Here is a 25,493-nt window from a genome sequence, read left to right on the forward strand (position 1 = left end):
AGGTTTCGTGAAAATAACTTTCCCCTTCGTGCGTTACATCGCGTTGTCCGGCACGTTTCAATTGGGGAGTGGTTGATAGTGAGTACATATTCACGGTTGAAACGCACTGATCTTGACTGCGGTAACGGCCACCACTGCGAGAGCCACTAAAAACCCGTTGGAATAGGAGACTTCCGGAGGAATGCCAGGATATGCCCAATGGTCGTATGCAAAATGCCGATGTTGGGAATTTTTTTTCAGTAATTAGGGGGGCAATTATTTTTTCAGGGGGGAGGGATTTTTTTTCGCGGGGGGAGGGATTTTTTTTATGGTTTGAAAGTGGGAAAATATGTCTGACCAGGCACGGGGCGCTACTACGCATCTTCAGGGGTCAGTGGATGAACGCACGTCATTACTCATCACTTGGTTGATATTTCGACTGACAAATAACGTGGACAAATGTTTATGAATTATATTAAATAGGGATTACACATCACATATAATATGTTATATATTTTAATAAATAATTTAAAAATGATTACGTTGTTTTTTTTTTTTTATTGAAATGATAAATCACTTGCGCGGAATGAAAACTGATTATTGGAGTGGAAAGGGTCGATTGTTTTGAGTATTTAATTGAAGTCTTAATTAATAAATTTGTGCACGTTGTGGGGTCTGGAAAAAGCGATGTTTTAAGCGGATTAATTTCGTTAATTTAATAATATAAATGAATAATTAATGCACGTGCGAAAAATGCTTTTTCTTGAGGAAAGTGACTCCCAAGTTTTCACTTCGGCGAGTCGCACTCAATACTGGGTCACCGTACATCATCAAGAGGTAAAATTCACTTCTCATATTACAATCAATTACACTGGAATAGAAAATCCGAGTGTTGGACTGAGTCTCCCAATGACTCCGCGGTTCTGGCCATTTCTCACTCGAAACGATCTCACACACTCGACTCTCAAAATTTCACCCGACAATTATTCGCATAATTCACCCGCCATTAAATTTAATCCACAAACAGTATTTGTTCGATGATACTCAGTGAAGATTGAGTTATTAATTTCAACTTGACTGATTTGTATCAAAGAAAAAATTAAAAAAAAATTTTTATTACGTTTAATATTTGTAAAAATATCGAGTGAGAAAAAATAAACAAAACTTCCGATAGAATTCCAATAGAAATACGATACAATTCTCCAGCGAAAGTGTTACCCTTTACCGTCGATTTTTCCACGCTCGATCATAATAACAAAGTTTCATTCAACGCTCATTCAAAACTGAAAGTCTATCAGATCATTCAAAAATTCAATGTGTAGTCATTAATTTCGAAATTGTGACCATTTCTCTCCCTTTCCATTCGACCACGTACCATTAGGGAAAAGACGGAGATCCTTATCTTTTTGACTTTTTCTCTTTCACTTTTCAATTCCAATCGGGCAAAAACCTTTATTTACCTCGTTCATCAGATACAAATGTTTCATACTTTCTTCATCAAGGAATAATCCATCAATTTCTCTTTTTTTCAAGGACTCAGTCGTTTAAAAACAATGACTATTGGATCAGACGTTAATTAGGCCATTATCGATGAGAATATTAATTCGCCGCTCATTACTCGACACATTCACGACATAATTTTCAACAAATTGAAGATGAAATTGAATTAAAAATAGAATAAAAATTAAATAAAACCAAAATGCAAAGAATCATTTGTCCAAAAAAAATTATATGCAAATAGTCGGTGATTGGTGCAATGAACAGTTCCATATAACAAATAAAATCAACGACTATTGGAGGAGACGTTAATTAGGCCATTAATGATGAGAAGATTGATTCATTATTCATTACTCGACACATTCGCGAAATAATTCTTGACAAATTAAAAATAGAATGAAAATTAAATAAAAACAAAATATGAACGAAATGAAATTAAAATAAAAATCAAAATTAAACGAATAATTAGTCCTTAAAAAATTATTTACGACGAGCACAATAAACAATTTAATATGTCAAATAAAATAATAAAAAAAATCGTTCGACAACCGGGACAGGTCTAGTGACCAATTGTCCGACAATTTTAATTTTTCCACAACAATTAGTTATTCGGGGCCCTTTGAAAACCGCCTACGTATCATTCTCACGCTTCGGGATTGATTTCTGTCCCAACATCCGCCTTCGTTCATGTACCATACACCCTGAGACCGTTGTTCTCTCCCCTCCCCCAATTTTTCCCAACGATAATCATTTCATGGGACTAGATTTCATGGGACGGTGCGTGTCAATGGGCAATGGTTAAAAATATATTTCGTTAATTCGTGTTATTCTTCGATTTGGCAATTGGCTGTGTTCATTAACTCGGCAATCTCAATTGAGCTCACGGTTTTGGTTTACGGTTTGTCTAGGTAGCCAAGGGGGCCCCCTACGCCGTCATCCAGGTGGCTGTCTCCCATTCTTCCCCACTCTCACCGGCTTCAAACTGTCCGGTGTAGGTTATAAAGCAACGTGATGCCAACTATCTCGCTGCACTCCACTCAGTGAAATCGAAAGAGATACTGGTGAATTCTAAACAAGTTTTCAATATTTTTAATTGCGCGCAACATGAGGTTTATTATTTTGGTACGTCCATAGTGATATTTTTTTTACAATTTTACTAACCCGTGAATTTTCCCCGCCTCATTTAATTTTATAATTTTTTTTCAAATCAAAAACCACTTTCCTCTTCCGTAAAAATGTTTATAATTTTTTTATTCATTTAAAAATCGTCTGACATATTTTCTTCAATTTTCTCCCCGATCGTCACCGCTGACGATCGACTCCTCGATGATTTCCCGCGAAGACTGTAAACCCAGTTCTAAAAACTCGAGAAGAAACACAACAAAAAATTAGAAATTATTTAATTTTCTCCGGCATAAACTTTTATTGTTAAATTGTCCGGCAATTCCGAAGAACGTTCGTTAAATCCGTTGGCAGACGGTGAAAGCACAAACCCCTTGAAAAATAATATGGAGCGGTCATTAATATTTCCGTCACATCCGAAATTTCATCACTCGTTTCAAAACAGTCGGACCCCGGGGTACGAGTGGCTGACGCCCGAAGATGTTGTTCTTTCCGAATAAAAAAAGAAAGTGTCAATGAATTTGGCAGTACAATAGAATATGTAACACACGTAATGTTCATTCGTCTAGAAACTTCTGGAAAGTCACTGCCATCGGATGCGAATGGAAAGTCATAGACAGTCAGAGAATAATTTTTTTAAACCTCTTCTGACGGTATCGTGACATTTAGTAATTTTCATAATCTATCAGTGACATCGATAGGCAGTTTTTCGTGCCCCTCGTTTGATCAATGACGGTGAAATCTTGAGCATTAAATGAATTGCGAAAGCGAGCCTAATGGGAACGCATGACAAAGCTTAAGACAGAGGAGTCTTTTATACTTATTCGCAATCGAAAATAATCCGTTGGATTTTTCGCGAGATCGATCAATTGATTGGCTTTCACTGATTATTTTTTTTCCCGGTGGCGTGTGCCCAATTGTCGATGACAAAAATTATTCGTTGATTAGCAGTCATGCAATGGGTGGAAATAATTATTTAAATTACCATTGATTACGTCTTAATCGCGGGATTTTCTTGTTACTCTACTTTCATACTCGGAATGTGAGGATTAGGAGGGGGAGGGGGCACTTAAAAATTTCAAATTATTACATCTTGCTGATTTACAACTCGGCAAATTATACGAGAGAGTCAGGGCCTCTCTTCTTAAGCAAGTTTACTCGTTAAACGTAATCGTAAAACCAAAAACTGTGCCAAACAAAGAGCTGAGGTGCTTCAACAAAAACTTAATGTTTTCCCTGAATTTTTATATTATGTGGGACGAATGGGTCGTCTGAATTTTTTTTATTGAAGTGGGTGGGTAATTAGACGGAGTTTTGGGTGGGTTTAATTGACAATAGGGTTTTCCAAGGAATTTTTTCCATTTTGGAACGACCTTTTTCAAGAATATCTCCGAATCTAAGAGAGATACCGCATTTTTTGTTGATATATTTATTGTAACACTTGACTCGCTGTATAAAAAAGTCGTAATAACAATTTTGCTGTCCTCCTTAGGTGCGATACGACTCTCTCGCAGTCACAAACGTTGGAATATAATTACCCTCCTTAAAATTCGATTAATATCGTAGGTAAATCGTCAATAATTTTTTATCAGAAAATTTCGCAACATTTTAATACGTCCAAGAAAAAAAATAATTGACTTTTTATACCAAAAATCTCGAATTATCGATTTGCTCATTGGAGTTAATTTAGGCTGACGAAATCTAAACATATTCATCAATCCCAACAATGAGAAAAAAATATTCTTCGACTCCTCGAATAGTTTCACAATTCTCACTGAAGAATTTTGTATTGAAACTGATTAGTCGAAAGTAACGATATTTTTTATCGAGAAGATTGATTTCGTCTGATTATGAAGGTCAGGCGGTCGTGATCAAAACATTGGTGAGGGTCAAATTCACATTTTGAGGGAAAATCACAAAATCAGATGGTGGTACTGACATTTTATCGGGAATGTCTCACTCGGGGGTCACTTTCCATTAAAAAAAAAATGTATAGACCCAGTGAATCTCATTACGCAACGCCACCTGACAGACACTTGAACCCCTGGAAGTGGATACGATCCGCGGTGGGTTAATTAATCCGCCTCTTCCTCTATCTCATGTACCCAGTGCGTCAAAGGTGCCCTCACCTTCATCGTATTCTCCGAAGTATCATCGTAAACCCAGTTCAGAGTCATCAACTTGTCGGCTCCATCGGCTTCAGCGCCATCTTTCTAAGCGTCCCTTCAACTAAAGTGCATTCCTCCCCGAATTAAACAGATTTTTCAACAATTAAATTGGCGAGTTCTGTCGCCTAAAAATTAGTTCTTCTGCACAAACTAATTCCTTACGAGGCCCAGATTTTTCAGATCTTCAGAAGACATTTTTTTCCGTTTCAAGGTCTTCAAAAAATATCTTTGGAAAATATTTGACCCAAAATTGTCGTTCGAGGATTCGAAAAGCCAAAGACTCTGACAAAATTGACTTCCCAACGTCTTTTTCGATCTCCATATTTTTTTTCTTCGATTTTCGAGTTCTCAACGCCCACGAGAATTGTTTATTTAATTTAATAAACACTATCTATACAAAATAAACGGGTTTGGACAGCTTTCTTATATCAATCACTCGCACTTGAACTTGAATCGTGTTTCCACTTCGATTCACATCAAGTGGATAGTGTTTTAAAAAAAAAATAAATAGTTGTTCATAAAAAAAGATGAGCCTGACTTCCTTAAAAGCTCACCTCAACAATTAATTATTTAATTAAATTGTTCTTGAACAATATTAACAATAAAAATATTTCCCCTCGCTCCGTTGCATCACAAAATCATTGTCAATCAACCCCTCACCACCAATTGATTCATCAACCCAAAACATAATTTTCACTCCTTCACTCATCCGGTTTCTCAACCCTACGATCAAACCCCCAGTCCTCAACAGCCTCCAGACTGGGATCGCATGCGGTAGTAAACACGTGGCAACACTTTCCGCATTTTTCCAACGAAACAATTTTCTATTCACCGTAAATATCACCAGTTGATGTTTGTCATCAACTGAATCGGACTGGAAAAACCGGAATGCCTGACTTAGAGGAATGCCAGATTGTATAATCCATTCTAATTGCATTAATGAAGAGAAAGAGAACGGTGATGGTAAATCAGCAGCTGAAATGGAAATTGATAAATGTGGAAGTGAAGGCTAATTGCGAATGAAATAAGGAAAACTCAACAGGGCATGTACCTGGGTATGATTGACTCATTGCAGAGTCCAATGACCCTGCTTTCTGTGGTGGCAGTTTTCTCGTACGCGGGCGAAAATTTCTATTCTTCCCACGCATCACAACTCCTATTGCGATGGTAAAGGCACGCGTCAATGGTCGTTTCATCGTCGTATATAGATTGCTCGGGTCTACAAGCTACTCCTGGCGATTGTGGCCTCTTGGGGGTTTCACTTTCATTTTTTTCCGTCCTTGGAATTACGGAAATGTTCCGCCTCTAAATAATCTATCACACGAACGCTAGCAATTTATTTATTTATTGCATTTCTCGATTACTTCATCTACCTCCGAAAATCGACTAAAAAATCAATAATCTTTGGAAAATATCCCAAAGACCGATTTTTCCACGCGGGGTAAATACACGGGGGGGGGGGTGAACCCCCCTGCAGCCTAAAAAAAAGAATTACCGTATCCTAAAGTCCTGACCATCGAATAAATAAATAATCGCAAGTATTCCTGTTTACGAATAAAATAATCGGATGAAAAAAATTTAAAAAAATGATATAAAAAAGATCGAAATGAATAAATAATTCACCGACTGTAATTCAATTTTATTCGTAATTCAATCTCTCAATAAATCGTGGCACGCGCATTTTGTATCGGCCGACAGTGGGTACTTGCCTTCCCTTTCTCTGGAAAGTCCCGGAACGACTTGGAAACTCGGCCAGTAAAGGCGTGGTGCCCTGGCATCGAGCGAAACCCAAACGGCGCCTCGTGTGTGCACACAAAAAAATCCCCCTCCCCCCCCACCCACTCCATACATCTGTGTGACTGGCATGCCCGTAGTGATTACAGTGCTCGATTGAACGTCACGATTTTCCTCTACCCAAGTCACCCGAGATATCCCCAAGTCATTAGCTCCACACAAGATCCCATTCGTTGGATTTGCAACCAACTGGTATTTCCTTTCTGTTGAATTTCATTTCCTTCTGGAGAACAATTCCAGGGATACGGAATAATGAATTTTGAAAGACATGAAAATTAAATTAGTTGCTATTCACACTTGTCCATTATTCACTCATTAAATCCGTGGGTGTGATTGTTATCAATGACCTTGGGAATTTTCTCGACCATTGAAGACCATTTTCCCTCCATAATTATGAGGTGAATTAATCTGATGTCGTTGTGCTTCCGGTGGCTTTCACCAGCTACGCAAAAAGCGAAAGACAAAGGACTTGATATATTATTCATAAAACTAATGGGAAAATCTATGAATTTTTCTTCCTCCGTTTCTATTATTCATCGGAGAAAAAGTGAAAAGACAACAATTCACCCGAGAAATTACAATTCAATGCATTCTGTGGTAACGCCGACCTCCCAAACCGGTTTAATTCCTGGAGGAAGGGCTGCACTGACGTAACACCTCGTCTCAAGGACATTTAACATTCACAAATAAATTTAACGTTTGACCCGACGCGATTATTCAGGAATTTCATCGGAGGGTTGAGCGCTGACGGTGCGGTAATTTTTATCAACTTTCTTTCACTCAGGTACTTAAAAGGGACGCTTAATAGGGGCGTGGTTGAGGCATTACCTTTTCGCCAGACTGCGGTTCAAGGAGAGCGGGCGCGAGTTACGACGGTCTCAATCTAAATCTCACGCTGGGTCGCACCACAGCCGGGCCTCGCCCTGGATTCGGGTCACATATATAAAATCAACTGTTTGTTACGTAATGTTACACAAATGCCGTGTGTTCTCACAATTTCATAGTTACAACTATTCTCCCCCGGAAGTTCAAATAAACTCCGCATGAATTTCCATAAATTCGAAGAGTCGAGGAAAAAATCCGTCTTCGGAACATTTTCCAGAAAGATTCAGGAAAATCCGTCGACGATAATCCCGACGACCTGCTGAATGACCCAAAAAAATCGGCAGAAGACAATTTTCAACGACAGAAATTTTCCCCTCGTTTTTTCTGCCGACGGAAAAAATCGTAACGACGTAATTTTTATAATTGACTTGCCGGCGATTAAAATACTTATGAATATGTTGATTGAGTGATGCCAGGCGCAACCGGTACTTTTTCCTCGCTCTCATTTTCACTTGCCACTCGAGACACTTAACTTTACATACTTTCTTCCTAGTTGTACTTCCTAGGTGTTCCATATAGACGTTAAACAAACGGTCAACCGGTTATCGAGCGCCAAGAGGCATCAGTCAATGCGATTGACTCACCAATTATTTACACAACCACTTGATTTTTCCTGATTAGCAATGTTAAACAGACCGACAAATAATGTAAAATAGTAAATATGTCTTCACGCTCATCTGAAGCAGTTGCGATACATTTGGTTCTCACGGTACAGGGCGCACCGTGTCTGTGTCATGTTTTATTTTCCAGTGTGTATGTTGCTGCATTGGCAAATCTGTGAAGTAACACCTTGTTAAAGATCACTCTTAGCTTCCTTTGTTGATTACCCGCCTGGAAAAATGTCTTTGAAATGTCTTGCAGAAGTTTTCGGACGAATTCACGACAGATTATCCCGCCGATATATTTTTTTCAGAGTTTCAAAACCCAAATTGTCTTCCAAAGACTTTTCTGAACTACCAGAAAGGGATTCGGAACGATAATTCAACGATTTTTTCAAATATCTTAATCGGTCCATTATGAAAATTCAAATATTCCTACGTTTCCCGCCAAAACTAACCCCACTTATGATTCGTGTTGCAGGCGTGCCTGTTGGGGCTGAGCACAGCGAGACGAGTGGAGATTCGTCCGCGAGTGACGGAGCCCCAGGTGTACTACGAGGACGATGACACCCAGGCAGAGGAGGAATACGCCCCGAGTCCGGAGATCTATCAGCCGAGAACGCGCGCCCTCCCCTCGGCCCGTTCCAAGGACACCCTCAACCCCTCGAAAGCCCCCCCAGTCCAGACAATCCGGAATTACAACAAAGTCAATGACGACGGTTCATTCACCTTCGGCTACGAGGCAGCCGACGGCTCCTTCAAGGAGGAGACCCGAGGAACCGACTGCGTCGTGCGGGGTAAATACGGTTACGTCGACCCCGACGGCAACAAGCGAGAGTTCACCTACGTCTCGGGGAATCCCTGTGATCCAAACGCCCCGAAAGAGGAGGACGACGACGACTTGCCGCGAAAACCCGAGGACGAGGATCTCCCAGGACCAGCGAATTACCCCTCAGTCCGCCCCCGTCCGGTCCCCAACTACCCCAGAACCACCACCGCCCGGGCTCCCACCACCATTTTCCAGACAGAGTACGCCCTCCAGGACGACGACGCCAGTCAAGAGCTGGAGGAGGAGGAGCCCAAGGTCCTCATCCGACCAACGACCTTCCGCAGTCGTCCTCGTCCTAATTACCTCCAGGTGAGCCCGATTCAGGGTGAATCCCTGTACTCCGTGACACCAGCCGCGGCGACCACCCAGACAACTGCGGCCACCCCCTACCACTCCACACCAGCTCCCAGATACCAGAGTCTGGCGAGTCCAACACCCTCTCGTTTCCACCCAACTCCGTCCTACCAAGCCCTCGAGAGTAGCTCAACCCCCCGGGCGATTCCACGAGAGCGACCCCACTCCGTCGCCATCACTCCCAGACCGCACGTCCAGCAGGTGGCAGCACAGTACGTCTCCGCTAGCACCACGGAGCGACCCGGAGTGGTCTACGCCACCCAGAGGAGCACCACTGCCGTTCCCCGAGTCTCTCCCAACGACATTCACCTGAATTTTGCCGCCGAACTCGAGCGCTACGTCAACACAGTTCCCGTGAAGAGCCGTCCGGCTCCCTCCAAGGGGCCGATTTACCAATCAGAGCTGGTCTACGATCCCAGTAGTGGTCAGTACAACACACAACTGTATCAGAGTCTTCCACAGACAACCGGCGATTTTCGTTTGAATCATAAGCTTCAACCTTATGTTGCACAATCAGCCCAGTCCCTGTTGGGTCTCCAGCAGCTTCAGCCGATTCAGCAGGCCTCCAGAGCCCCAGCCAACCGGCCAGCTCAGCCACAGGAGTCTATTTACAGGCAGCAGCAGTCCGAGCAGCTGTTGCAGTCGCAGCAGCTCTACGCACAACAGCAACGCCGCCAGCAGCAGCCGTCGCCCCAGCCCCAGAGAGATCAGCAACAGTATTACTACGCTCTTGCACCCCAGACCAGAGGCGCCAGTCAGTCACTGTCCGCTGGACAAATCGATCAGTTCCTTCGTGGTAGCACTGCTGGATTTTAATTCATTGCCTTGGAATCTGTCGGTTGATGTTGATGATGGTGATGGGTCAGCGTGGGACAAGTCGCTCTAGGGAATCCGGGGGACTAGGTCAGGTTGATGTTCTGGGGGCAGTTGCCATGTGAGTGGTACTGGTAGCCCAGAGTGATGGGAATTTTTGGCAATTTACCGGTTTCTGATCATTTCTGATTTACCGTAGACGTCGGGATGATAATTGACCGGTTAATTAATCTAATTGTCAGCCTTTTTGCGCGGGCATTTATATAAAATTATCATGTTGTTGTCTGGCCGTCATTTATGCGTCTTTTGCAAGTTAGTTTCAATCGTTTTGGTGAGTTTTTTTGTTCGTTGAGGATCCATCGAATGATGAAATAATAAATATTGAGAAATCGGTGAATTACGTCGTTGAATACTCGTTCCGCAAGTACCAGTTGCCAAAATATTATGTAGTTGCGCTCTCATTATTATTTTATTATTATCTGTATTATTATTATTGAAATAATTTTGGAGATTATTTCAGGGGACGGATTTGTGATTGCGTCGACGTATCCGTCGGGCAGACCCAGCAATAATGTCGACAATTTATTTGTACATATTTTATTTTATCATTAATTAATTGTTAGATTTACTCCTCACCTCCTGTTTTTTTTAATAGAATAAATTAATCAATGGTGATGCCCCATCCTCGTTCCATTTTGTATCCCTCGTATGTGTGACCAGTGAAGAAATAAAATGTTTTATTCTCCTTAATTATTATTTCCCTGAAGTATTTCGTTGAATAATAAAATATTGAAAAATTAATAGCGAGTGAATGATTTATTCGTTGTTGTTGGCGTTGATTATGGCGGGGTATTTATTTATTTATGGGGTAATTAATGGTTTAGGATATGTGGATTTCGGGGGGGCGGAGGGGTAAGTGGGGATATCTGGGACGCCCTGGGACATTGACAAGTTTATCACTGGAGGGGTAAAATGGCGGTGATGCCATTTATGTTGACAAAGTATTTTGTCTTTTTTAAATTTAAATTCATTAATGAGTTATCAAGATTTGAATTATTTCCAGTCATATCTCACTGCCCCTGACAGATCCATTTCCCGTCCGGAAGTTGAAAGAGAAATGTAATAAAATGGAAAGTGCACATTCCAGCGTCGGGTAAATATCTGTGGATATGAGGGGGTTATTACGTTTTACAAGGGTATAGTCGATGTTGTTAACAAAATAGCAATTCGACAAGAAATTGGAAAATTATGTTTTAATGGAGAAATTTCCATTCCAAAGGAAAAATCGTCGAAGATTTTAAATCTGTTTTTCGTGACATCCAACTTCTCTCTCGAAAGTTGCAAAATCCTGGGTACGATAATTTATCACTCGCGGGGCCGCGGGTGAGAGTAGACGAAAGTAAAAACGATGCATATACATTCGAATCACTGTTTTGAATACTAATTGTTGTAGAACTTCTCGCGAAGATTTTTAATACTGGAGAACCAGTCGGTTGACGCAACTGACGTACATTTGAAAACATGTGAACTCCGGCGCATCCGGTGATTGATCTGGGAAATAGTGCAAGTGCTGCATGATCGAAGTCATATCATCGACTTCCGGTGCGCGGAAAAAAACGTTTATCTTCACTCGAAAATGGTTGATGAGAGAAAGTGGAAAAGGAACGGATTCGGTCAGACTTCTAGATTTTCATATCCACTGCACGTGAGGTGGAGTTCCATTCGATTACTGTTATTCGATAAAACAAGATTTTTTGAGATGATAAATAGTGATTATCCTGTAGATTATTCGGTTGTTGTTATTTTTAAGATCTTTAAACGACAATTGTTGTTTGAAAACCGTTAATTTGTTGAGCCTCGAATTTTTTGGACTTTAAATTATCTCATACAATTGAGGCATCAAATCGACTAATTCAATCACTCAATCAATTATTTAATTAACTCATTCAATTGTATTTAATTGTTCAAATCTTTATTTTTCCATCCCCAATTATCCTTCGACAAAAAATTCTCAGAGATCTTCTGAATCCGATCAAGACCCCACGACAAACACATCATTACTTCAATTTTGCAAATCTAAAAATGCAAGAAAACGACATAATGAGCGCCTCACCTCATTTCCGGAATGTCTTAATGATAAAACTACCACATGACAATTAAAAAATAAATAACAACCTCACCTGCAATACTCAATGGAGTGTGTCAACACCAGGTAAATGTTATTACAAATTTCCCAATCCCCTGAATTTTTCATAATTTCTCCAATTCAATGAAAAAAAAAAACATAATTAATCAGAAAGAAACACGAGTGGCACACGCTGCGGGTGGGAGAGATGCTAACAATAGTCGCAATTTTTTTAGCTCAAGAACATCGAGAGCAACTGGCAGAGAGGGGAAGGGGAGAAGAGGAGAAGTAACGAACAATTGGTTTGCGGTTCCCATGAATGAGAAGAATGTTGGTCATTTTACGTGTCGTATTCCACACACCTGACATGCATCACATCTCGAACCCCTCGATCCAACCGCCTCGACCTCTGATTACAATTAATATCGCACGTGGGCGAGACGTGACCGTGCGAAGAAAAAAAATTAGCGAATAATAAATGCAATAAAATAATTCCTTCGTGGGAATACTAATAAATGGAGGTATTGAAGAGTAATTAGGTGGGTTCTCCTGCAAAAATCCGGAAGTGGAAATATCGATTGAGATGGAAAAAATAATTTATCGACGACAGCAGATAACGAATGCGAAACTCGGAGGAAATTGCGTGATGTAATAATTGTCCTGGGTATATGTGAGACTGTGGATCCCTTAGGGAGCTCCTCCCCCTGTTAGACTGTTTGCAAATCCACAATAAGACGTGTTGCACACTATGGGAACTATTGTTACACATTTTACAGTACATCCACTGTTTCTTACGTCTCCCGGGCGGTCGTTTTAGTCTCCCACGTGGCTTTCACTTGTCCCCCGCGGATCCTAATGTCCCATTCGCATAATTCTTTTTTTAACAAGTTTTTTTTTTCTCCAGTTGACATGTTCGTCACTCTCTTCTTGAAAAGTATCCAGATCATTTTTCAAAATAGGCCCACATGTCGGTAATTTGTCTTGAAATACATTTTTTTAGCAAAAAAAAAAATGTAACGACGTGAAAAAAAGATTTTTTTGCGAATAAAAAAATATCACGAGTTATTTAATTTATTTTTCATTTGCAGTTATCGAATATTTATTCATTATCTCATGGATCGAACCCTTTTTTAATGGGGATGTGCGAACATTTCCTCATGCGACGCGTGATAAAAAAATTTGACGCGACTCAATACATTTTTTTAATTAATTACTCCCGAGAAATAAAAGTTATCTCATTAGGCAGATTATTAATCTCGCCAATTGACTGGGTATTTTGAATGGCCACATATCAAGGTCTCTCTTCAGGCATCAGGAGATGCAAATGCGAGTGAATAGAAAAAAGGAGCGGGAGCTGTGGCTGGAGAAAATGGAAGGGGATGTATTACCTATTGTGTCACTCTATATATAACCGAGGACTGACACCCCACGCGGTATTGTCAACATTCACCGCATGTGCGGGTAACATGGTTTCCAGTTGTAAGGTACCTGAAGAGCAACTCTCATTATTTCGTTCATTAACAGTTTTCCGTACAACTCCTGTTCTGTGACAGTGCGCGCTGGCCCAGTTAATCATTCTGTGAATTTTGAGAATCACCGGATGATTCGTTTTTTTAAATTTCTGTTTCAAGATGACGCCATGGCTGATGGCAGTGTTCTGCCTGGTGACAGCGGGCTGTCTCAACGTGACAGATCAGCAGACCAGCGAGTCAACTCAGACTGAGCAAGTTGCTATTCTCAAGCAAATTCGCAAGGTCAATGACGACGGATCTTATACTTTTGGGTACGAGGCTGGTGATGGATCTTTCAAGGTTGGTTTCCTAAACTTGAGGAGAAATTATTATTTTTATACACAAAATATTGATTATCTTTTATTTTGCATTTTTGCAAAGTGCTGGGGGTAGTAAGTGATTTATTAAGGGGGAGAAAGAAATTGTCAGTTCAATTATTCCATTAAAATATCCAGAAATTGGAAAAAATCACCTTAATCAATCCGCACATTCTGAATTGATCCAAAATTAATTCAGAATTCTGGAAAAATTCTAGTGCGACTGGTGGGAAAAATTACAACTCACCGGAAGTGAAAAATCCTAATGCTATTTGTACCTCTTTTCCTCACCAGCGCTAGAATTTTTCCAAAAAATATCTCTCCCTGAAAGACCAAATCAGAACCCCAAAATTTGTCAGGTCGAGACCCGCGACGTGCTTGGCAACGTCAAAGGTACCTTCGGTTTCGTCGACGCTAACGGCGAAATAAAGCGGGTCACCTACTCTTCGTCAAATGGGACGGGCTTTAAAGCAACGACGCTATCACCATTGCAGGAACAAGTCTCCGTAGTCCAGAGTATTCCCCGATCAAACCGCAGTTCAAACACGAGAAAGCCGACAGTAGTTTACGCGACATCGACCGAGTCATCCTCGTCATCCTCCCCCACGGTAAAGCCCGTGTCGGTGGTGCAAACGATTCCCCGAGGTCGCAAGACAACAACGACATCTAGCACGACAACAAGTACGACGGAGCCGCCACGAACAACATACGGACACTACAAAAGCCTGAAGAGTCGTCCGCGATACTTCATCAACGGTCAGCAAAGACCGCCAGCGGTGTCCGTCGAGGAAGATTCCGCGGAAGACTCCCAGATCAATCGTCCCGGTACCGACGAGAAATCCGCCTACCGTCGGATCCTCTTCGCGAAGCGTCCGATCGATCACAATCTGCGACCGATAACGGAGGAGTTCGAAGAGAAGGAGGAGGAGCCCCGGGCGAGCAGCGGAAACGCCCTGAGACGTCAGCTGCAAGAAGACACGACAAAACCCGAAGTCCAAGAAGTCCACGAAGCGACCGACGAGCATTCTGACGTCTACGGCGGTGCCCTCTCAACGACCAGGCCCTTGTTCACCACCAGCAGTCCGCCTCGCATCCTCCACCGTTTGCGTTCCGATCGGCCGAAGCTGTACCAGGTGACGCCTCCAGCGCAGGAGAACGTCGGGCCGGCTCGTTTCGATAATTCCAAGTACGAGACCACCCGAAGTTACGAACCCCCAACCAAAGCAGTAGAAGAACGCGAGGAGCGTGAGTCAACCCCGCCCATGGTCTTCCGTCCGTCAACACGAGTCGCCGACCGGGATTACGTCCGCCAGACGACGGAGTCTGTCTTCGTCCGTCAGCCGCCTGAACATCTTCTTCGGGATATTTCGTCTGGACTCCTGATGCCGCAGAACATCGAGGAAGACGGCTACAGGGCCGGACCCGTTGGGCGAATTCTGTACAGACCTCAGCCAAGGGCTCCACTCTACCCAACAACGACGGACGCCAACGTTCAGTACCTCACCGAGACCCCGATCCCTGAGCCAGACCCACCAAGAGCTTACATCCGACCGAGACCATACGGACGACCATTGCCCTACGATCCCGAGCGACCGCGACCTCTCCCCCGTCCCATTGACGACCGGGAATATGACTTTAATTACCGGAACATCGCACTTCCCCCGGAGGCGCCCAATCCCCTGCCGCCTCCGCTCAGCAGACGAGACTTCCAAATCCTCCTGAGGCGCCTCCTGATCAGTCAGTACGGCCCGCAAGCGCTGACCTACCCCAGGACCTACCTGGAGGACGCCCTGTACGACCAGACCCCCTACCCCACCTACCAGACCGCCTACCCGATTCCCGGACGTCAGTCCCTCGTGTATGAGCCTCACATACCCCCAAACCGATACGGTGATCGCCCTCCCCTGCGCCCCCTCCTCCCCCGGCCCCTCCCGGCGGTCGAGCCAGGACTCTACCAGACCGCCAGGTACCCCGACGACTACCAGGACCCGCGATACATGAAACGCGTCTACAGACAGAAGTTCTATAACCAAGAGATGGCGGATGAGTCGGAAAACGACGGCGAGGAAATCCTCCCGGCGCCGATTCGCGAGGCTCTCCTCCTCCGGATGCTCCAACTGGCCATCCACAACGATCGACCCATCTCCATGATGTCCAGCTCAACCACCCCATCCCCCTCCACCCCCTACAAGAAGTCTGGCCCTGTGAGAAGTGTCCAAATAATTTCCGATGACGTTGACAAAGACTTGAGAAAAAAAATGTAAAACTGAAAGTTTATTATTGAAATAGTAGATCACAACTTCCGTTACGGAAGTGATACTCCATCTTGATCAGACCGGAACATATAAATAAGAGTGAAAACAAGTGTTTCAATTAAGCCGATGGGAAAAATCGGTGGGAGAAATACAGAGCCGAGGGAATTTTCACGTGGGGGAATTACTCATTCGTCATTCTCCTTGATCACAAGTATTTATAGGTTATGTTGATTTATTCAAGGTTCATTCATTCACCAGATGACGCACCACTCCCTCCGACGAGTCAATCGTGGGAATCGTCATCGACCTTGCCGAAAAAAAATTTGCAACGACAAAATGTAACTGTAAATATATTTTTATTTCGACTTTTATTTTTATGGAACTAGTGCGATAATGTAATGAAGAATGAGACGAATAAAGCGATGATGGAACACATACCGACGAGTTCTCACATTAATTTACCGTGATACACTCCATTGGATATCCGAATGGAATAATAAGATAGGTTGTACATAATTAGTAATGAGTGGTTGCAACACTCGGTACAAGTCGTTGTACTTAGCGTCGGTGGTGGGCAACAACAGACGAAATGTAATAAAAAAAATGAGACAACATCGTCGCTCATGGGATCGGGGCGCACGTCGGCTCCACGCATCGGTGATTCCCCGGTTTCAATTCCTTTTTTGCACTTTTTTTTATGACTTTTCTCACGCGCCCCACCTACGGAACATTGTGGATTACCCGAGTTGTCAGTTCTTAATTGGTCTTTATCGCGGTGAGCGAAGGATAATGAAAGTGACTTTCATTTGAATCCTCACAGGGAAATAAAAAACAGGAAAATTGACGATTTTTCAAAATGTTTCAATCTGTATTTATAATAAAAATAAAATCGATCACCTCTCGGGGATTTATTTACCTGAATAAAATTCATTTTTCGAAGTCTCCATGAGAAATAAATTTTATCATGATTTTTTCCTGAGCTCAAAAGAATTGTCGACGTTAATTACAACTTTAAAAATGCGGTTAAAAGCTGAGTAGAATTTTAAACAGCAATTTTTACTATTTTTCCATCAACGGTGAGTGATTGTTATTCTCCAGTCAACTTTCCTGGTTCTGAAATAGCGATTTTGTTTGTTGACTGCTGACATTTGTCACAGCACGTCAATTTATTATTTTTACCGTAAATATTAGGCAATTGTTGGTGGAACAGAATGCAGGTGGATTTACAATGAATCGAGGAAAAAGGAAATGCCACACATGAAGAGGGAAAAGACGCTAATGACAGTGTTAATAATGTCGCAGAGACCGCTTTCTCCTTCAATTAAATGAAGTTACTGTCCTGTTCTTACGAAATTAAAATTAATAATAATCGAAATACACCAGCGACGGTTTTAATTATCAATTTAACAATTTTCTGGAATTTCCTAGAAATTACACCTCTCGGACATTCCATGCCAACTCGATCAGTCCGAGACCTCGACCTCGTCGATTTGTTAAAATAATAAAAAATAATAATATTAACATATTATGCGTTATGTATTTACCTAGACATATTAATTTAAAGAATACGAAATAACTAAATGACATTTTAATTTAATTTAATTTCAATTTAGTTTACTTTTTTCTAATGTAACTCTATGTTTAATGAAATAGATCGGTCACGAGGAATGTTACATTGCTTTTGTTAATAGAGAATCATTCAATCGAGATACGACACCGTTTACTTCATAAAGAACGTTCTATATTTAAATTTCTGCAGCTGTGAATCACTTCGTATCTTTGAAAAATTCCACTTGTCCATCGAGATCGAGATAAAACAGTCGTAGATCACCGAGAACTCCATCACTGAGTGTCGATCGATTAATTATTGATTAACAAAAACACAGGTGGGACATTCTCCGGCAAATGGGCCACTCACTGTCATGTTTGCAAATTAATTCGAGACTTGACCGATTAGATCCTAAAATATTTCGGAATTTTCCATTTTCTTCGGCTCTCGAAAAAATTATCAATTCACTTCAATCTATTGACTTTCTTAACCCAATTAGCCACCTCGTTAGTGATGTAATTACATTCTGCGTCATTTACTTCCGGTTTTTTTTCGGTTCAGAAATATTTAAAAGTGAAATCGGGACAAGATTCGCGTTAATTCGCGGACACGAGAAAAATCACTGGCGATTGGAAAATAACGTCCCATAATTACTGTCTACTCTACTTAGCCGAATGAGAATCCTTTTGCGTAACATCGCTGATGGAGTTATTGCTTCGAACGTCTCGGCGTCGATACGATAAATATATTTCTCACGAGTGGGAAGAGCCTGTTCCTGTCCATGTAACATCCCATCACTTCCGCAGGATGAATAATAAATTTTAATGACTCCCGGTAACATCTCCAGTTCAGTTTGCCGACTCGACGGAGTGCTTCGAGGTGAGTAAGGACGGCCGTGGGACCTCGTTCAAACTGTCGATGTCCTCCACGTCGTAGAGATCGTACGGCTCAGTCTGCACACCAACATCTTCGTAATCCAGTTCAAGGGCGTCCTGTTCGTAAATAACGTCGTGACTGCGTGGCCGGGCGACGGAGGGTATCCAGGGCTGGGGGACGCCCTTGCCGAGGGCGAGGAAGACAGCGGCGGTTATCAGGAGGACCAGCGACGCGACGCCGAAGACCAGCCGCCAGGAGCCGGCGATCTGTGACGATTTATTGATTTCATAAGATCATTCAGTTCCAGATCGCAATTTTCCCTGAATTTTCCATCGCTCGCGAAAAGTTCTTTTCAACATAATTTTTATACTTTTTAGTTTCGAAACGAACAATTTTTTTTTTCTGGTAATTTAGGATTTTAGCTAATTTTTCTCTTCGGGGAAAATGGCGAGGGAGAAAATTAAAGTCCTCGCTGTCGGTTCCGTGTGAAAAAAAATAATAATTATCCTGCGTATTACCGATCCGTGAAGTGCCTGCGTGACGAAATAATTGGCAGCGAGAAGACCAGCCGCACCTAGTGTAGAGCACAGGGCACACGCCGCTGCTGCACATGCGGGAGATTCAGCGGGTGCGAGGTCAGCTATTGCGGCTAAGGCCCCAGCTGGAGCTGTTCCTGAGACGAGAAGTGCAGCTATTCCCAGCCAGGCCGCACCCAACGCCTGACATCCTGCGTAACCGGCGACGAATAGAAGAGCCGCCGGTATGAAATGCGCTGGAATGTGCCAATGTCAGGATCAGCAAAAAAATGACGTTGTCCGTTGCTTTCTCGTGAATTAGTGTACGAAAAAAAAATTTTGTCCCTCCCCAATTGGCGGAGATGTAGCGAGAACAGCGCGGAGGGAAAAATTCCGGGCGTGAGCTCGTCCTCCGCGCGCTGTTGTCAAAAATCACTCAACGCGTGGAGGGTGTGCGGAGTGAGTTCGGCAACGTCGCACCCAAAATACCGGGGTGCGGAAGCTTTGGGGCGCATGCGGCGCCCAGCGAAGGGGTAAATGTTTTTATTTTGGAGGAATTGAACTTAAAAAAAATTTAAAAACAATTGGAAATGAATTTTGATGCGTTAAACTCTCTTTTCAACCGGATTAAAAAATATAAATTTCCAATTGTTCGGGAATAAAATTTCTATAATGAAAAAAACGTTTAATTTGTTCGCGCAATAATTCCCATTCTCACGCATCAATGAACCATAAAATATAATCACCAGTGTAAACCACTAATTTCCTCGCAGTCGTTGTGGAGACTATTTTTGCCTCCCTCACATGATCAACCAGTAATCCGCACATGAGAGCAGCCATAAAGTGTCCAATGTGGGGCAGAGTAGTCAGCACCGAGTCCTATTGACATCACAAGGTCAAATATTACCGCATCAGGATGAAAGTAAAACGTATTTTTATCACGATTAAAATCTTCATTGTGATTGTTGCCAATGGACTTACGTTTGCAGTTGAGAAACCGTAAATGAGCTTGAGATACTTGGTCATACCCAGTGAGAGAGTGGCATCACCCCACTGATTACCCATTGTAGCGACTGCTGACGCCCAGACTGGTACTGAACGCAACAATTTTCCCCATGGTATCACAGCCGCCTAGAAGATGTCTCTATGAGTCTACAGTCATTAGACCTTAACTCGCCGATTTACAGCCGATTATTATCCTAACAACCGCGAAAATCCCGGATATTTCGCGATATCTTCACAGTTCATGAGCCTGACTTTGCGATTAATGTCTGACGCCGTCAGGTGGAGTGAAAAATATATTTTAGTTCATTTTATCTATTTGTTGTTACAAATGTTTTCTTTGTTAGAGATGAAAATATAATTTTGTCAATTCTATTTGTTTTAGACAAACAAATTCCGAAATTTTCATTGCAAAATCTGCTTTAAATTCTTGTCAGAAGAATATTTAATTGAGAAAATTATATTTTTCGTCTCTAAAAAATGACGATACCGTCAGGTAAAATCTCCCATTCGATTCTGTAATCGCTGAGGGAACAGTAGGTTCCGTCATTTTGACGGAATATTTCTCTCCACGGAGACGACGTGATACGAGTTTTTTCGTTTCAAAAACTCGGGGAATTACAGAAGAATTTCCATCGGAATTCACTAAAGGGGAATGGCATTCCCTATCGATTTAGCTCGAACGAGTATAGTCGATTCTGTTGGCCAAGCATTTGTTTGATGTACTCACGTTTGTGTCATGCTGGTAGGACTTGGGTGTATCTTTGACAAAATGGCCAAAGGTGAAATACCAACAGAGAGCTATGAGTACCAGACCATAGCAAAGGGAGTCCCTTCCGAATGATCGAACCACTGCAGTGCCTATCCAACCGGTCAGGCAATATCCCACACTGACAGCTGTGAAAATTATCGATAATTTATTATTCTCATTCCACCGTAATTAATAGGATCAACCTAATTATTAATTTATTATCCTCATTGCCCTCGTGACTAACAGAATCAATCCAATTATTAATTTATTGTTTTCGTTGCATCGTGATTGATAGGGCCGATCTAATTATTGATCTCCATAATCGATAAATCGATTCCAACGATCTGAATATTTTTGAGGATAACCAAATTGTTTAAAAATTATTATTAATGTTATTATAATTAAATCCGAGCAATCTAATAATATTTTCGTCCCCAACTCTTAATTTTATCATTTCTAATCACTTTCTTATGATTAAAAAAATATTTTTATCAAAATCGTAGTCATTTTTCGTTATTCGTTATTCTATATCGATTTGAAAATTGAAAGTGGACATAGAAAATTATTTTTGTGGGTCGAATCATATTTGGGAGCTATCGTATCGCATTACCTTGTGGTGATACGTTGATATGGAGATTTTTTTACCTGCGTAACAACTAAAATACCAACTCCGATGATTACTTTTGAACCAGGTCATAGCGAACATGTGGGCAGCTGGCATCGTCGCACCCTGGACATTCGTAAACATATATTACCACAGTATTCGGGATACGTCATGTCTCCCGGATGTGAGATTCACAGGACGAATTTCGAAACGTCATTTCCATTCGTTAAATCATTAATTAATTACAGTCGACGTTAATTACTCCAATGCAATGACTCTTAACTGAATTAATTTGATTTCAATTTTCAATTTAGATGAGTTGACTGGCTTTGCTGGGAATAAATGGTACAGTCTGTTGGGTCAGTCAGGGAAAATTTAATTTTTATGATTATTCGTTAACGTACGGTGCACAGTCCCTGGAATAATCGAAGTGCCACATGTGATGGGCCCTTCCACGCCGCTGGAACGAGAAGTGAAGCTAGACAGGCGCTGAGAACAGCCCTGGAGAAGACCATCGAGGGCCCGGAACGTCCCCAGACTAGTGTGCCCCCCAGAATTGGGCCCGCTACCTGGCCCCAGAGAAATGCCTCTCGCATGTTCGATTCGATCCTCTCGACTGGCAGGAGCTGCAGCAAAGTGACACATTTCGATACGAGTGAACAAAAATTGTTCATTTATTTCAATTTGTTTATCAATCGAAACCCTCCACTGACCCCTCCTATTTTTATTCGTCAAAGGATTTGAAAAAATCTGGGAAATTTCGGGAAAAATCGTCGGTTCATCAAATCACGATTTTCTTATGATTTTATTGTTTGTCACCTCAAAGGCGATGATCTGCACGTCCTCCGTGCGATTTCGACTGCTGATGTTGACCAGCATGTCGCAATGCCAGGAAGTATCGATGATCGCATGATTGTCTTCAAGATTCGCCAGCAGAGCAACCGACGAACTCACTTCCACGGCACCGCAGAGAGCGAATCCCACTCCCACGAGACCGGCGACGATGTGGCGGGCTCTCACAGCCGCTGAAAAATATAATTATTCGACCGGGGGGGTAAAATCGATTTTGTCATTAGAATTTAGCGGTGATCCCGATACCCAAAAACCTCCCCACCTCTAATGAAGGAATGAGTGATTAAGGATGAGTGCGAAGGGGCAGCTTCGTGTCAGCTTCTGATCGAATCAAGTCTTCTAATTTCTTGAAATATAATTAGTCTACACCTAATTAGTATTTTTTATTTGAACTCACCTATACAGACGTCACAACCTCCTTACAACCTCATCCCCAAAACCTTCCAAATTTAAAATCAAAACTGTCCCTCAAATTTGGAAGCGCAGGCGACTGCACTCGAATTTTTTTCAAACGTAAAATTCATTAATAAATCCCGGAAGACGATGTTCCGAGTGAAAATCGTTAATTACAAATCATTCTCAACACTAACAATTTATTTAAGACTGGTACTTAACTCTAATAATTTTTAAAAATATTAAAAAGGAATTTTCTCACGTGGGTGGGGGCAATTTTCGAGGCAAAATCATTTATAAACAAAAAATTTCATTAATTCAATTAACTTGAGTTGATTAATTAATTTTTTTAGTAGACTGCTGATGAGGGCAATTTCTCTCGCCTTAACAAATCACCTCCTACCACCCTTTAATCTCCTCACATCCCCCTCTCCTCTTCCCCTCCTTTCAAATAAATTCTTCTCAATTTAATTTAAATCACCACTTCACTGCACAGAATTTCCCATTAGTAAATCTTGCGTAATTCGGCGCCATGTGAACAATATTTGATTTGAAGAATAATTTCAACGCTACCATCGCACGTTATCTCAAAATACAAATACAATTTGTCGCACGGTTAATTCCGTCTATTCTCTCAAGTTCATTTGACTGAGAGATTTTTCCCAGTAACTTCAGTCTTTCTCGTACATTAACATCACATTCAGTTATTTAAAAAACGTCAACACATTGAGACTAACGACGATGGACTCACTCGTCGGGGTAATTAATTGATGGTCGATGGATAAAATTTTTGACACTCGATCAATCACTGTGGGGAGAGGGGGTGGAGGGGATCCGTTTCAATATATTTATTACGAACCTCGGACTTCCTTGGCTGCCTGTCTTATCTGTACACTGCTCCTCTTGACGAGCTGTACACTACCTCTCTTAACAAAATCAGCCATTTCACGGAGAGGAGAGAACCAGTAATGAACACAATCCTTATTTTTTCCTTATCAAAAATGTTGGCTCTGATGATTCTATTTGAATTGTACCAACACACGCGTATCACCGAGACTTTGATTACACGACATTGGGGGGTTCGGTTGACGGATCCGTCGACTGACGGATCATAATGACGATGATGATGTAAAGTAAATATGTTTATCAATTTTACTGTATTTGAAAGACCATTTTTCATTTAATTTGTGAGACTAATCAATTGAAAAATATCGAGCCATTGAGGGTTTAATGAGATGAGGGAATATGAGAGAGATCGAGACGTTTGATAATAATAAATGGAGACAAATGACTATTGTTGTTAACAAGAAATTAACATTATTTTTTATCTAGAAATTTATTTGAAAAATTTTGAGACAAATTTTTCTATTTATTTCAAATATTCTTAAATAAATTTCCTTTAATTTTCCCTTTGCACATGTAAATATTATATTTATCATAATTATTTAATACTTAGGACCATGATGGTGCTTAACGCATTATTGTTGTTATTTATCAACTATAAAATTTATTTAAAAAATTTTCCTCAACTTGTGGGGAGTGTTGAGGCAGTTCCCATTAATCTTTCCAATTTCCCAAATTAAATTCTAATTTATTTACCTCTAACTTCAGCTGCAGCTGCCCTCAGCTGTACGCTACCACGTTTGAGTCTCACTAGAGCTGCCATTGTTATCACAAAATCAGTTCGTAATACTCCTGAACGTAAATGTGCCTGTACTTTCGGCACATTTTGAATAGTTTCTTGTGCGTGACCTTATTCGCCACGTTAGTACTTGGGGCAATCGTAACAACTTGTTGTACCTCTAATGCTATCCGTTTCGATCCCCAACGGGCAGTGATTACCCTGTGGTCCATACGGATGGGATGAGGATAGAGAGGAGTGAATGAACACGCTGGTTAACGAGTCTTAATACAATAAGTGCCGATGACACTGGGTATAGCCTTGAGAGAATGTGCGTTTTTCACGCCTCACTTGATTGTTCATTATTTTGTTGGGATTTTTTGAATATTTATGTTAATTGTTTACGGGAGGGAGGGGGGCGGAGATTTTTGTGGCGAATAGACAGGATATACTGTTTGATTTTTATTTCCATTTTCCATTAATAAATTTGAGTATTTTTTGTTCAAATGCAGTTCAATAATCACAAGTAATTAATCTAAACATATGTCCAATGTTATTTTATGTTATTTTCATTTTGTGAAATAAAGATTGAATGGAATTATCTTTGATTGTGATTATGTTTGAGTGTTTTTTGAATGAAAATTGAAAAATTTTAATATAAAATTCAATAGTTATGTTAATTCTTTTGTTGGTAATAGGTTTGCAGGCTTTTAATTAGTACCACATTTATTTTTAAATAAATAATGCGGGTAGTGACCTCCCCCTGCCAAGGGCGGAACCCTCATACCGGCAGGGTAATTAACGTCTTTACCCCGAACGTCTTTACCCCGGGTTAGGGCTTTGCATGCGACGACCTCTGCGTGCAGCAGGAGGAACACACAGCACACAGCGTTGCACATGGTATCCTGAGGTACTTGTCCAGCCTTTTGACAAAGTATGTAGACTAAATCAGAGGCTCATGTCCGTGTTAGTACTGACCCCGGCGGTCAGAGGCGCCACCGTCGATTCTGGTGGCGAGCTACGCTGTCTAAAAATTCGTCTCCTCATTAATAAATTTTCTATAACTTCCTAATCAACATTAA

At 41.4% G+C, this 25,493-nt stretch overlaps 3 protein-coding genes across 7 annotated transcripts; 2 read left to right on the plus strand and 1 right to left on the minus strand.

The window, feature by feature from the left end:
- Window positions 1-2,488: 2,488 nt before the first annotated feature.
- Window positions 2,489-10,847, plus strand: LOC135169063 (uncharacterized). 2 transcript variants are annotated; one of them, XM_064133766.1, is made up of 3 exons: window positions 2,489-2,598; window positions 8,526-9,651; window positions 9,745-10,847. In XM_064133766.1, exons 1-3 carry the CDS (start codon window positions 2,581-2,583, stop codon window positions 10,041-10,043), a joined length of 1,443 nt encoding a protein of 480 aa, XP_063989836.1. In that variant the 5' UTR covers window positions 2,489-2,580; the 3' UTR covers window positions 10,044-10,847. The 2 variants fall into 2 exon arrangements, with proteins under 2 accessions (XP_063989836.1, XP_063989835.1); XM_064133765.1 differs by having other exon boundaries at window positions 8,526-10,847.
- A 2,735-nt stretch (window positions 10,848-13,582) lies between these two features.
- On the plus strand, window positions 13,583-16,683 carry LOC135168993 (uncharacterized). 2 transcript variants are annotated; one of them, XM_064133655.1, is made up of 3 exons: window positions 13,583-13,649; window positions 13,797-13,976; window positions 14,353-16,683. In XM_064133655.1, exons 1-3 carry the CDS (start codon window positions 13,632-13,634, stop codon window positions 16,255-16,257), a joined length of 2,103 nt encoding a protein of 700 aa, XP_063989725.1. In that variant the 5' UTR covers window positions 13,583-13,631; the 3' UTR covers window positions 16,258-16,683. The 2 variants fall into 2 exon arrangements, with proteins under 2 accessions (XP_063989725.1, XP_063989726.1); XM_064133656.1 differs by having other exon boundaries at window positions 14,488-16,683.
- A 931-nt stretch (window positions 16,684-17,614) lies between these two features.
- On the minus strand, window positions 17,615-24,643 carry LOC135168994 (sialin-like). 3 transcript variants are annotated; one of them, XM_064133658.1, is made up of 9 exons: window positions 24,390-24,643; window positions 22,365-22,570; window positions 21,950-22,171; window positions 21,587-21,671; window positions 20,921-21,087; window positions 20,170-20,319; window positions 19,935-20,067; window positions 19,192-19,445; window positions 17,615-18,939 (listed from the first exon to the last, which is right to left on the minus strand). In XM_064133658.1, the coding sequence occupies exons 1-9, from the start codon at window positions 24,454-24,456 to the stop codon at window positions 18,646-18,648; spliced, it is 1,578 nt and encodes a 525-aa protein (XP_063989728.1). In that variant the 5' UTR covers window positions 24,457-24,643; the 3' UTR covers window positions 17,615-18,645. The 3 variants fall into 3 exon arrangements, with proteins under 3 accessions (XP_063989728.1, XP_063989727.1, XP_063989729.1); XM_064133657.1 differs by lacking the exon at window positions 24,390-24,643 and adding an exon at window positions 23,650-23,787; XM_064133659.1 differs by lacking the exon at window positions 24,390-24,643 and adding an exon at window positions 22,795-23,548.
- Window positions 24,644-25,493: the final 850 nt, after the last annotated feature.

The sequence above is a fragment of the Diachasmimorpha longicaudata genome, chromosome 14 (assembly GCF_034640455.1).
Source record: "Diachasmimorpha longicaudata isolate KC_UGA_2023 chromosome 14, iyDiaLong2, whole genome shotgun sequence".
In the NCBI taxonomy this organism is placed as follows: Eukaryota; Metazoa; Arthropoda; class Insecta; order Hymenoptera; family Braconidae; genus Diachasmimorpha; species Diachasmimorpha longicaudata.